Raw genomic sequence first — 14,241 nt, 5'->3', positions numbered from 1 at the left:
CAAAGTTGCCACCCAAGTTGATAGGGTTGTTAAGAAGGCGTATGGTGTGTTGGCTTTCATTAACAGGGGGATTGAGTTTAAGAGCCGCAAGGTTATGCTGCAGCTGTATAAGGCCCTGGTTCGACCACACTTGGAATATTGTGTTCAGTTCTGGTCGCCTCATTATAGGAAGGATGTGGAAGCTTTAGAGAGGGTGCAGAGGAGATTTACCAGGATGCTGCCTGGACTGGAGGGCATGTCCTACGAAGAAAGATTGAGGGAGCTGGGGCTTTTCTCATTGGAGCAAAGAAGGATGAGAGGTGACTTGATAGAGGGGTACAAGATGATGAGAGGCATAGATAGAGTGGATAGTCAGAGACTTTTTCCCAGGGTGGAAAGGGCTATCACCAGGGGGCATAATTTTAAGGTGATTGGAGGAAGGTTTCGGGGAGATGTCAGAGGTAGGTTCTTTACACGGAGAGTGATGGGTGCGTGGAATGCGCTGCCAGCGGTGGTAGTAGAAGCAGATACATTCGGGGCACTTAAGCGACTCTTGGATAGGTACATGGACGATAGTAGAATGAAGGGTAGGTAGTTAGTTTGATCTTAGAGTAGGTTAAAGGTTCAGCACAACATAGTGGGCCGAAGGGCCTGTACTGTGCTGTACTGTTCTATGTTCTATGTAGCAAACATAACCCCATTATTTAAGAAAGGAAGAAGAGAGAAAACAGGGGACTATAGACCAGCTCGCCTAACATCAAGAGCAGGCAAAATGTTAAAATCTGTGATTAGGGACATGTTAACAGGGCACTTAGAAAATTATAATACCATGAAACAGAGTCCACACAGATTTATGAAAGTGTTTATAAATCTGTTGACAGTTTTTTAAGGATGTAATTAGTAGGATGGATAAGAGTTGTAGTGGATGTAGTGTATTTGGATTTTCAAAAAGCATTTAATAAGGTGTCACACAAGAGGTTATTACATAAAATAAGGACTCATGGGATGTGGGTGATATATTAGCATGGGTTGAGGATTGGTTATTGGACAGAAAGTAGGGAGTAGGAATAAACGGGACATTTTCAGCTTGGCAGGATGTAACTGGTGGGGTACCACAAGGATCAGCACTTGGGCCTCAGCTAGTTACAATCTATAATAATGACTTGGATGAGGGAATTGAGTAATATCTCCAGGCTTGTTGACGATACAGGTGGGAAAGTAAACGGTGACGAGGATGCAAAGAGGCTGCAGAGGGATGTAGACAGGTTGGATAAGTGGGCAAGAACATGACAGATTGAGTACAATGTGACCAAGTGTGAAATTATCCACTTTGGTAGGAAAAATTTAAAAAGCAGAATTTTTTTTTGAATAGCAAGAAACTGGAAAATGTTTGAATTGAGAGGTACCCGAGTGTCATTGCACATGAATTGCAAAAAGTTAACGTGCAGGTACAGCAAGCAATTAGGAAGGCAAATGGTATGTTAGCTTTTGTTCCGAAGGGATTGAAGTATGAAAACAAAGAAGTCTTACTGCAATTGTACAAGGGCTTTGGTGAGGCCACACCTGTGTGTAATTTTGGTCTCCCTACCTAAGGCATTCTTCCTACTTGCCCGAGAGGGAGTGCAACAAAGGTCCACCAGACTGATTTCTGGGATAAAGGGATTGTCCTATGAGGAAAGGTTGAGTAGACTCGGCCTATATTCCCTTGAGTTTCGAAGAATGAGAAATGATCTAATTGAAACATATAAAATTCTTAAGGGGCTTGATGCGCTGGATGCTGAGAAAATGTTTACCCTGGCTAGGGAATCTAGAACACAGGTTCACATTCTTGGAATAAGGGATCGGCCATTTGAGAAGGAGATGAAAAGAAATTTCTTCGCTCAAAGCGTTGTGAATCTTTGAAATTCTCTACTCTGGAGAGCTGAGGATGCTCAATTTTTGAGTATATTCAAGACAGGGGTTGATAGATTTTTGGATATTCAGAGATAAGGAGATAGTGAGGGAAGGTGGAGTTGAGGTGGAAGGTCAGCCATGATCTTGTTGAATGGCGGAAGGACCAAATGACGGACTGTAGTTCCTATTTCTTATGTAAAATTGACAAGGATGCAAAGAGACTGTAAAGGGATATAGTCTGGTTCAGTGATTAGGAAAGAAAGTGACAGATGGTGTATAATGTGGAGAAGTGTGAAATTCATCTATTTTGATAGGAAGAATTGAAAAGCAGAATATTAAAAGGTGAGAGACTAGTCAATGTTGCTATTCAAAGGGATTTAGGTGTTCTTCATGAATCACGAAGTTATCATGCAGGTACAGCAAGCAATTAGCAAGACAAATGGTTTATTTGCCTTTATTATAAGGTGGCTGTAGTATAAGAGTAAGGAAGTCTTCTTGTAGTTAAGTAGTGTTTTAGTGAGACGATGCCTGGAATACTGAATATAGTTTTGGTCTTGTTGCCTAAGGAAGGATATGCTTGCCTTTGAGGGGGTGCAACAAAGGCTCACTGGATTGATTCCTGGAATGAGAGGGCTATCCGACAAGGAGAGATTTTGTAAAATGGGTCTGTATTCTCTGGAGATTAGAAGACTGAAATTGAAATGTATAAAATTCTTAGAGGGCTTTACAGGGTGGTGCTGAGAGGATATTTTCCCTGACTGGAGAGTCTAAAATAGTCATAGGCTGGAATTTTACGCCACCCCACCGAGCTGGATGATGGCGGGGGTGTAAAATGGAGCGGGAGGCTTTGGGAGGCTTTCCCGACCCGCTCCCACCTCCGCCCCCCTTTACGTATGGCGGTGGGAGGGGGAAATGGCCAGCCCGCCCACCCCAGGCCAATCAAGGCTATTAAGTGGCCACTTAAGGGCCTTCACCCGCCTCCACGTGGATTTTACACATGGCAAGCAGGCATCCTGGAGCTGGGAAACGCAGGCGGCTTCTCAGTGTCCCAGGGTGGGGGTCCTGCTCATCCGGCACAGGGTGCCCGATGGAGGGTGCCCCCACTACTCCAACCACCCCTAGCACCCAACACACCTTTCACCCCACCCCCCCCCCAACCGACCACCCTTGTCTTGCCGGGGCCTGATCGATTACCCCTGGCAAGGCAACCAAAACCTCCCTGTCTTCCCGGCTCCATGTCTTTGGCTGGGCTGCAGTCCCAACAGTGGCCACCGCTCCCGGCCCGCTGATTGGCCGGCAGCTCAATGAGGCGTGACTTCCTCCCTCAAAGGGGTGGAAGTCCCACCTCAGAACAATTAAAGCTTGGGGACCTGTAAAAAGCGGGTCGGATCCCCAGGCAAGGCGGACGCGGGTTCGCCCAAGATGAAATCCCAGCCCTAATCTCAGATAAGCGGTCAGCCATTTAGGACTGAAATGAGAAATTTCTTAACTGAGGTTTGTGAATCCTTTGACATTGTCTACCCCAAAGGCCTGACTATATGAGTATGTTCAATCTAAGATTAATAGAGTTTTGGGCACCAAGGGAATCCAGGGATATGGGGATAGGGTGGGAAAGTGGAGTTAATGTAGACGTTCAACCGTGATCTTATTGAATGGTGGAGCAGGATAGGCCATATGGCCTACTGCTGTTCCTGTTTCTTATGTTCTCATACAGAACCAAATGTCTATCATCGACAGTGCTATCAAGTGGCACTTATTCAGCAATAATCTGCACACTGACACTCAGTTTGAGTTCCACCAGGGCCACTCGATTCCTGACCTCATTGCAGCATTGATCCATTGAAAAGAGCTGAACTCGAGGTGAGGTGAGAGTGACTTCCCTTGACATCAAGGCAGCATTTGACTGAGTGTGGCATCAAGGAGCCCGAACAAAACTGGTGTCGATGGGAATGGGGGAAAACTCTCCATTGGCTGGAGTCATACTTGGCACAAAGGAAGATGGTTGTGGTTGTTGCAGGTCAATCATCTCGGTCCCAGGACATCACTGCAGGAGTTCCTCAGGGTAGTATTCTAGGCTTAACCATCTTCAACTGCTTCATCAATGACCTTCCCTCCATCATAAGGTCAGAAGTGGGGATGTTCGCTGATGATTGCAGTGTTCAGTATCATTCGTGACTCCTCAGAAACTGAAGCAGTCCGTGTCCATTTGCAACAAGACCTGGACAATATTCAGGCTTGGGCTGATGAGTGGCCGAATGTAACTTACCTCTTAAACACCAGGCGATGACCATCTCCAACAAGAGAGGATCCAACCATCTCCCCTTGACATTCAATGGCATTACCATTGCTGTATCCCCCACTATCAACATCCTGGGGGTTACTATTGACCAGAAACTGCACTGGACCAACCATATAAATACTGTGGCTACAAGAGCAGGTCAGAGGCTAGGAATTTAGCAGCAAGTAACTCGCCTCCTGATTCCCCAAAGCCTGTCCGCCATCTACAAGGCACAAGTCAGGAGTGTAATAAAAACTAAGTGCTGGAAATACTCAGCAGGTCTGGCAGTATCTGTGGAGAAAGAAGCAAAGGGCTGAATTTTACTGGCACCTCGACACCGTGAGTCGTGACACGGGGTCCAGTAAAATTCTGTGGGGAGAGACCTGCCTCGTTCCACGATGTCAAGAAGGGCCCGTCACATATTACCGGTGGCAGGGCGACCTCGTTGTGACAGCCCCACCCCCCCCCTCCCGTCGCTTGGCAGCAGGCCCTTTATCTCCACATGTAGATTGACATTAAATGTATTCAAATTAACTTACCTATCATCCCACGACGATTTTAAGGCCTCCGTTTGTCTTTCATGCGCCTTCGTCGTTCCAAGGTGAGAACCTGGTGGGGAGGGGGGAGTAATACAAATTTCAGGGTGGGAGGGGTGGAGGAGCGGGGAAATCAATTTTTATTGGCTGTGGGGATGGCGGGAAGGTGTTGAAGGGCAAAAGACTGAAGGTTGGGTGGGAAAGTTCGGGTATTTGAAAAATCAATTGATGGTCATTTCGGGCAATGAAATGACCATTGGCGGGGGTGGGGAAGGGCCTCTATCACTTAGTTTTATATTTAATAAAAATCACCAATCATTTCCCATTAAAAATTAAAATTAATTGTAAGGGCTTAAAGCCCTTTAAAAATGACGCCTGCGCAGTAGCGCCGGACGCCATTTCCAGGAATGCAGCGGCTGCCTCCATTGACATAGAGGGGGCTGCCGCCCTGCCCCTTCTATTTAAATGAGCCCCCGCGCGCAATATCGCCTGAGCTCTTTGGTGGCAGCTGTATGCTGGCACGCCGCTGTGTTAAAAGGGCGCTGCCGCAGAGCACGGCACCCAAATAAAATTCAGGCCAGAGTTAACGTTTCAGGACTGTGACTTTTCATCAGAAACCTGCTCCACGGAGGGTCCCCTCGCACGGCACAAGCTGCCCCCACTGCACTACATTTCCCCACCCCCACCCCCCCCCCCCCCCCCCTCCCCCTGCGTCGCTGGGGCCCAGCCAGTTGTCCCCGGTGAGTCCCCACACATTTGCCTTCATTCCGGGTCCACGTCCCTGTTGCTCTTCTGGCTGGGTACAGACCCAGCAATGGCCATCGCTGCCAGTGGCACTGCTGGGATTGAGAGCTGCCGGCCTGCTGATTGGCCGGCAGCTCTTGGAGGCTGGACCTCCTGCCTCAGAGGGGTGGAATTCCCATTGGAGGCCAATTAAGGGCCTGGGCCACGTAAAATCATAGCATGGCTTCCAGGCCCAGTAGAGACAGGCTCGCCCCCAACTTTTTGGCCAGTGGGCGGGAACTCCAGCCCAACATAAAATTCCAGCCATGTGGTTAAAGAGTGGATAAAAATAAATGTTGGTGAAGGGCTTTCAAATTAATCAATTTAATGCTGTGGAAAAATGCAATTATCATTACGTCATTCAACTACTGACATTTCTTTTACATTTTCTCATTACACATTTGATGCAAGTTGCCACAGAACATTTGACAATGCTAAACTAATTGAAGTGCTTTATCTTTTTTGCATTCTATTTGTTTCTTGATGAAATTATTGTCTTCCTTTCTCCTCATGTGAAAACTGGAGGGCTGGCCCTCTCTGCTCTCAGCCAGGCACAGCTCCTCCCCAGGGCCACATAGCCACAAGTCATGGAGAAGCCCCATTGGCAGACTCCATTGATGCCCTCCCAGCCGATCCACAGGTAAGAGATGAGTGCAAGTGGTGGAAAGCTCTTGCCTCTGAAAATCATGCAGGCAACACCAGAGCTCATGTTCACAGCTGATCTGCCTGTTGGGAATTAAGCCGATCATTTGCACTCAGTACAGGCAGCTTGACAGCACATGATAGACACACTGTCTCGTTGTCCTAGAGCAGCTCAAAAACTAAATAAAACTACTAAGACTAAAATAGGTGGCAACTCCCTTTGTTGCATCTCTGATTTATTTATATTGCAGTGCCTTTATAAAATTTAGGCTGAATTTATTTAATATCTTGCTCAAGCTACCAGGAATAGTACATAATCTAATAGAGATTAACTCATCGTCATTTTTAAAGTATTTGTGGATTTTTTATATTAATGAAAATCATTAATCTTCAATTAATATAAAATTTCAACCTTTATTCATTTAGATACTGTGATTGTTTTGCAAATGGAGAATTTTGCAATAACTGCAATTGTACTAACTGCTTCAACAATCTGGAACATGAAGCTGAGCGGCTAAAAGCAATAAAGGTGAGATTCTGTAATTTTTACCTCTTGAATGTAAAAATGCAGCAGTAAAGGGGTCATTTATCTGGCAAGTGCAGGGCATCCTTGGGATTGATCTTGGGATCCTTTCTGCCTTGGAAGCTCACCAACCTACTTGCATCCCATTCGGCCCACCCACCAGTAACTATTTTAGACTCTGCCAGTGGATCAACAATCACCAGTACTCTGCATTTCCCTCCAGTGAGCCCAACTGAAAATGCATATGTGATCAACTGATGGAGATAGGTTTGGACTCGGTTGTGATGTCCCAGTAGCTGTTAAAGTTCACATGTGAAGCTTGCCACTTGGGCAGGATATCAGAGGGTGCATAGAACCCTGCAATTTGTACCCCAGCAAGTAGTCAGTGCCTTGACAAAAGGAGGAGTGAATTAGAAAATTGACAACAGGAGAAAAAAAAAGAAAAAAGCATCATTGACAATTCATTTCATTTTCTTGGCTGTTGACTCAGATTTGATTTTGGGGCTAAATGGGGACTTGAGTTCATGACCCAGCATTGCCAGGTGTGTTTGTAACCAATTGACCAGAGGTCCTGAATTGAAATGCTGATGAATATTTTTCCAGCCTACCCAGATGAATGTGGGAATTTTACACATTTACACTCATATCCCTGAAGGAAGGAGCTCAATAGTTAGATTGACTTTTATTGAAAGCTGAGCATGGAAATTTGTCAGCCAAAAAATGTTAAAATATTCAAACAGAAGAAGTAAAATTCATAGTCCTTAAATAAAATTAGCTTGTATACAGCACGGGAAACTCTTCTATCCGAAAAATTTTGTGATCCTGTACATAGAAAATTTAAACGTTTTGGCCCAGGAAGCTATTTTGGATGTTCTATCATATGAATTAGGAGCAGGAGTAGACCACTTGGCCCCTCAAGCCTGCTCCGCCATTCAACAAGATCATGGCTGATCTGATTGTAACCTCAACTCCGCATTCCCACCTACCCCTGATAACCTTTCACCCCCTTGTTTATCAAGAATCTATCCACTTCTGCCTTAAAAATATTCAAAGACTCTGCTTCCACCGCCTTTTGAGGAAGAGAGTTCCAAAGACTCACGACCCTGTGAGAGAAAAAATTTCTCCTCATCTCTGTCTTAAATGGGCAACCCCTTATTTTTAAATAGTGACCCCTAGTTCTAGATTCTCCCCCAAGGGGAAACATGCTTTCCACATCCACCCTGTCAAGACGCCTCAGAATCCTATATGTTTCAGTCAAGTCACCTCTTGCTCTTCTAAACTCCTTACGTACGCTGAATTTAGATTCCACTTAGGCGGTGATTTTTGCACACTTCTTTCCACTATTTTTCCCATACATTTATTTTATTTCAGCATCTTTTGGACACTGTAATTGATCTGGCATTGATCACCACATATGGTGAAATATTCCATGCTCCAAAAACTGTGGAAAAGTTTCCATTTTTACCTTGGTTTCTTGTCTTTGTTTTATAGACCAATGAAAATAATGTAACCTTGTTTCTGTATCTTGCCTATTCTTTTTATCATTTTGAATGCCTCTGCAAAATCTTCTCAAATGGAATATAACTGCAGTTGCTGCAGTCTTCCATCATAACTAAGATTTTTTTTACTCGCTCATGGGCATTACTGGCTAGGCCAGAACTTATTGCCCATCCCTAATTACCCTTGAGAAGGTGGGGGTGAGCTTCCTTCTTGAACTGCTGCAGTCCTTGTGGTGTAGGTATGTCCACAGTGCTGTTAAGAAGGGAGTTCCAGGATTTTGACCCAGTGACAGTGAAGGAATGGCGATATAGTTCCAAGTCAGGATGGTGCACGGCTTAGAGGGGAACTTGCAGGTCGTGGTGTTCCCATGCATCTGCAGTCCTTGTCCTTCTAGATGGTAGAGGTTGCAGTTTGGAAGGTGCTGTCTAAGGAGCCTTAGTGAGTTGCTGCAGTGCATCTTGTAGATGGTACACATTGCTGCCACTGTGCGTCAGTGGTGAAAGGAGTGAATCTTGAAGTTGGTGGATGGGGTGCCAATCAAGCGGGCTGCTTTGTCCTGGATAGTTTCGAGCTTCTTGAGTGTTGGAGCTGCACCTATCCAGGCAAGTGGAGAGAATTCCATCACACTCCTGACTTGTAGATGGTGGACAGGCTTTGGGGAGACAGGAGGTGAGTTGCTCGCCGCAAAATGCCCAGCCTCTGACCTCCTCTTGTAGGCACAATATTTATGTGCCTGATCCAGTTCAGTTTGGTCAATGGAAACTCCCAGGATGATAGTGGGAGATTCAGCGATGGTAATGCCATTGAATGTCAAGGGGAAATAATTAGATTCTCTCTTGATTGAGATGGTCATTGCCTGGCGCTTGTGTGGCCTGAATGTTACTTGCCACTTATCAGCCCAAGCCTGGATGTTGACCAGGTCTTGGTGCATATTGAAACGGGCTGCTTCATTATCTGAGGAGTCGCAAATGGTGTTGAACATAGTGCAATCATCAGCGAACATCCCCACTTCTGACCTTGTGATAGAAGGAAGGTCACTGATGAATCAGCTGAAGATGGTTGGGCCTGGGACACTGCCCTGAGGAACCCCTGTAGTGATGTCCTGGGACTGAGATGATTGACCTGCAATAACCACAACCATCTTTCTTTGTGCTAGATATGACTCCAAACAGCTGAGAGTTTTCCCCCTGATTCCCATTGACTCCAGTTTAGCTCTGGCTCCTTGATACCATACTCGGTCAAATGCTGCCTTGATGTCAATGACAGTCACTCTCACCTCACCTCTTGAGTTCAGCTCTTTTGTCCATGTTTGGACAAAGGCTGTAATGAGTTCAGGAGCTGAGTGGCCCTGATGGAACCCAAACTGAGGGTCAGTGAGCAGGTTATTGCTGAGCAAGTGCTGTCTGATAGCACTGTCGATGACCTCATCATCACTTTCCTGATGACGAGAGTAGACTGATAGGGCGATAATTTGCCGGGTTGAATTTGTCCTGCTTTTTGTGTATAGGACATACTTGTGCAATTTCCCACATTGCCGAGTTGATGCCAGCGTTGTAGCTATACTGGAACAGTTTGTCTAGGGCTGCGGCTAGTTCTGGAGCACAAGTCTTCAGTACTATTGCCGGAATGTTGTCAGGGCCCATAGCCTTTGCAGTATCCAGTACTTTCAGCCGTTTCGTGATATCATGTGGAGTGAATCAGATTGGCTGAAGACTGGCATCTGTGTCACTGGAGACCTCAGGTGGAGGCTGAGATGGATCATCCACTCGGCACTTCTGGCTGAAGATTGTTGCAAATGCTTCAGCCTGGTCTTTTGCACTGATGAGCTGGGCTCCCCCATCAATGAGGATGGGGATATTTGTGGAGCTGCCTCCTCCTGTTAGTTAATTATCCACCACCATTCACGACTGGATGTGTCAGGACTGCAGAGCTTAGATCTGATCTGTTGGTTGTGGGATCGCTAGTTTATTCTCATTCTATTTTTTACTTATCAACTTTTTGGTGGTCCTTTGCTAGTTTCTAAAAGACTCCCAATCCTCAGCCTTGCTACTCTTTTTTGCAGCATTGTAAGCTATCCTTAATTTCCTGAGTGAGCCACAGATGGGTCTTTCTTGCTGAGTTTTTTTTTCAAAGGAATGTATTTTTGTTCAACATTTTGAATTATTTCTTTAAAGGTTTCCCACTGTTCATTTACCGTCATACCATTTAGTCTATTTACCCAATTTACCTTAGCCAGTTCTCCCCTCATGCCAACGTAATTGGCTTTGTTTAAGTTTAAGATTCTTGTTTGTGATTGGAGCATGTCGTTTTCAAACTTAACATGGAATTCTATGTTTCCCAGTGGATCTTTTACTATGACATTGCTAATTAACCCTGTTTCAATACATAATACTCGATCTAAGATAGTTTTATCCCTAGTTGGCTCCGCAACATATTGCTCCAAGAAACTGTCCTGAAAACATTCTACAAACCCACCTTCCAGACCACTTCTGCCAGGTTCATTGTCCATGTCAATATGAAGATTAAAGTCACCCACAATTATTACATTGTCTTTGTTACAAGCTGCAACAATTTCTTGTTTAATGCTCTGTCCAACAGTATAACTACTGTTAGGGGTTTATAAACTACTCCCTCCAGTGTTTTCTGATTCTTGCTATTCCTAATTTCTACCCATAGTGATTCTACTTCATGATCTTCTCAGGCTAGATCCTTTCTCACTAATGCCCTTATGTCATCCTTTACCATCAGTGCTACCCATCCTCTTTTGCTATTCTGTCTGTCTTTCCGAAATATTGTGTACCCTGGAATATTTCCTGACCTTGATCACCATGTAACTATGTCTGTAATGGCGATTAGATCTAAATCATGTACTTCTGTTTGTGCCACTAGTTCATCTATCTTGTTGCAGATGCTTCGCACATTCAGATAAAGAACCTTTAATTTCATTTTTTGCTCAATTGCCTTCCAATTACCTTATTTGCTGATGTACAATTTCTGTTAAACTCTGTCCCTTCCTGTCTCATCCTGCTTGTCTTTACCCACAACGCTATACTGTTTCAATGCCTTGGCCTTTCTCTTTGGATTTCTAAATCTCACCTGTCCGGACCCTCCCCCACTCTGTTAGTTCACAACCTCCAGTCTTATCTGTTTGCTCACTCTTGAGTTTGTACGCACTGTCCCTTCCTGCCGCACCCTGATTATCATTATTCTTATTGCTATCTTGCTCTCTTGCCTTCACCTCTTTCTTTAAATTATCACATCTTCCCTCACTTGATCAGTCGCCCCTCTCCTGCCTTTCTACTGCCCTAGTTATATCACTCACCAGAACACTGGTCCCAGTATGGTTTAGGTGTAAACCGTCCAACAATAAAGCTCCTACTTTGCCCAGTGCTGGTGCCAGTGCCCCATGAATCGAAACCCATTTCTTCCACACCAATCTTTGAGCCACGCACTGAACCGTCTAATCTTATTTACCCTACACCAATTTGCTTGTGACTTAGGTAATAACCCAGAGATTATTACCTTTGAGGTTCTGTTTTTTAATTTAGCCCCTAGCTGCTCATACTCCCTATGCAAAACTTCTTTCCTAGTCCAATCTATGTCATTGGTACCCATGTGGACCAGGACAACTGGATCCTCCCCTTCCCACAGCAAGTTCCTCTCCAGTCCCGATTAGATGTCCCAAACCCTGGCACCGGAAAGGCAACACCGCCTTCTGGACTCTCGCTCTTGGCTGCAGAGAATGGTGTCTATCCCCGTGACTATACTGTCCCCTACTACTAGTACATTTCTATTTACTCCCCCCCTGCTTGAATGGCTTCCTGTACTATGGTGCCATGGTCAGTTTGCTCATCCATCCTGCAGCCCTCATTCTCATCTATACAAACCCGTTGGACAATTGCAAGGGCTGAGGCTCCTCCACTGCTGCCTTCTCGATCCCCTAACCTGCCTCGCTCGTAGTCACACCCTCTTATCCCTGACCTCTGACCAAATCAGAAGACTCTATCCTATGGAGTGTGACTGCCTACTGGAACAAAGTGTCCAGATAACTTTCCCCCTCCCTGATGCATTGCAGTGTTTGTAGCTCGGCCTGCAGCTCACTGACTCTGAGCCAAAGCTCCTCGAGCCACGTACGCTGCAGACATGGTTGTCATGGATCACCTGGCATCCACCAGCTCCCACATGCTGCAACACATCACCTGCCCTGCCATCCTGATTGTTTTACAGAATCGATACACGCAGAAGGAGGCCATTCAGCCCATCATTTCTACAGCAGCTCACTGAAAGAGCAACTCCCTTCATTCCATTCCCCTGCCCTCTCCCCATAACCCTGCACATTCTTCCTTTTCTTATAACTGTCTAATTCCCTTTTGAATGCATCAATTGAACCTGCCTCCACCACGTTCTCAGGCAGCACATTCCAGACCTTAACCACTCGCTGCGTGAAAAAGTTTTTCTTCATGTCACTTTTGCTTCTGTTACCAAATACTTTAAATCTGTGCCCTCTCGTTCTCAATCCTTTCACAAGTGGGAACAATTTCTCTCTCTCTACTCTGTCCAGACCCCTCATGATTTTGAATACCTCCATCAAATCATCTCTCAGCCTCTCTTCTCCAAGGAAAAAAGTCCTAACTTCTCCAATCTATCTTCATAACTGAAATTCCTCATCCCTGGAACCATTCTTGTGAATCTTTTCTGTACTCTCTCCAATGCCCTCACATCTTTCCTAAAGTGCAGCGCCCAGAATTGGACACAGTACTCCAGCTGAGGCCGGACTAGTGTCTTACACAAGTTCAACATAACTTCCTTGCTCTTGTATTCTATGCCCCTATTAATAAAGCCCAGGATACTGTATGCTTTATTAATCACTCTCTCATCCTGTCCCGCCACCTTCAATGACTTATGCACTTATATACCCAGGGTGCTCCTGCACCCCCTTTAGAATTGTAGCCTTTATATTGTCTCTCCATGTTCTTCCTACCAAAATGAATCACTTCACATTTCTCTGCATTGAACTTCATCTGCCACCTGTCTGCCCATTCCACCAACTTGTCCATGTCCTTTTGAAGTTCTACACTATCCTCCTCACAGTTCACAATGCTTCCAAGTTTCGTATCATCTGCAAACTTTGAAATTGTGCCCTGTACACCAAGGTCTAGGTCATTAATATATATCAGGAAAAGCAAGGGTCCCAACACTGATTCCTGGGGAACTCCACTTTCCTTCAGCCCGAAAAACATCCAATAACCACGACTCTTTGTTTCCTGTCACTCAGCCAGTTTTGTATCCAAGTTGCTACCGTCCCTTTTATTCCATGAGCTACAAGTTTTCTCAAGTCTGTTGTGTGACACTGTAACAAACGCCTTTTGAAAGTCCATGTACACCATATCAACAGCATTGCCCTCATCAACCCTCTCTGTTACTTTTACTTAACTTTTAAATAACTAATTATTTACTTAACTAGTAGGAAATAGTCACCAGGCGATCTATTAAGTTCCACTGCTAATAATAAATAAAACCTTACAATTACTAAAATTACCCGAGTTTTGACAGCTAAACGAGAAAAAACTCACCAACCAGTCAACTTCCTATTTTCCTGCAACATCACACTTTGCTCTCTCTCGCTCTCTCAGAGCGAGAGGGGGGAGGGAGGGAGGTGGGAGTCTGAGAGAGCGAGAGGGCTGGACCAACAATGAGTGGGGGCAGAGAGGAGGGAGAGAGAGTGATCAAGATCACTCTTGACAGATGAACATCTATCCGGAATACTCTACATTACTACAAGAAGTGTGCGGGCAAGCATTGACTACTTCTGCAAGCAAAAATATGCCTGGTATCTCACTAAATCAGTGTCCAACATGGTGACGAGAACTAAGTCCATAAATTAGTCTTCTCATTTAAAGCTTTCTCACAAAAATGCACGTTGTTATTGTTTCAATAGTAAGATAAATTTTAATTCCTTTATTTTTCTGAAATTGTCGCACCGGCCCCTATGTAAGACAAAAATTGTAATGTGGCCCCCCATGTGAAAAGGTTGGACACACCTGCTCTAGTCTTTCCCCTTCTTTGGCTGAGATTCTCTTTTCTCCACGGTCCGACTGGCCGAATAC

General features: G+C 45.1%; 1 protein-coding gene across 1 annotated transcript in view; it reads left to right on the top strand.

The window, feature by feature from the left end:
* LOC137373436 (protein lin-54 homolog) overlaps positions 1-14,241 on the top strand; it is a 94,157-nt gene that overhangs the window by 42,363 nt on the left and 37,553 nt on the right. Inside the window, 1 exon segment of the mRNA XM_068038261.1 lies at positions 6,538-6,640. Coding sequence (XP_067894362.1) covers positions 6,538-6,640 — 103 coding nt within the window.

This window comes from Heterodontus francisci, chromosome 1, assembly GCF_036365525.1.
Source record: "Heterodontus francisci isolate sHetFra1 chromosome 1, sHetFra1.hap1, whole genome shotgun sequence".
In the NCBI taxonomy this organism is placed as follows: Eukaryota; Metazoa; Chordata; class Chondrichthyes; order Heterodontiformes; family Heterodontidae; genus Heterodontus; species Heterodontus francisci.
The sequence above is the reverse complement of the archived record's forward strand: the minus strand, read 5'-3'. Positions and strand labels throughout refer to the sequence as shown.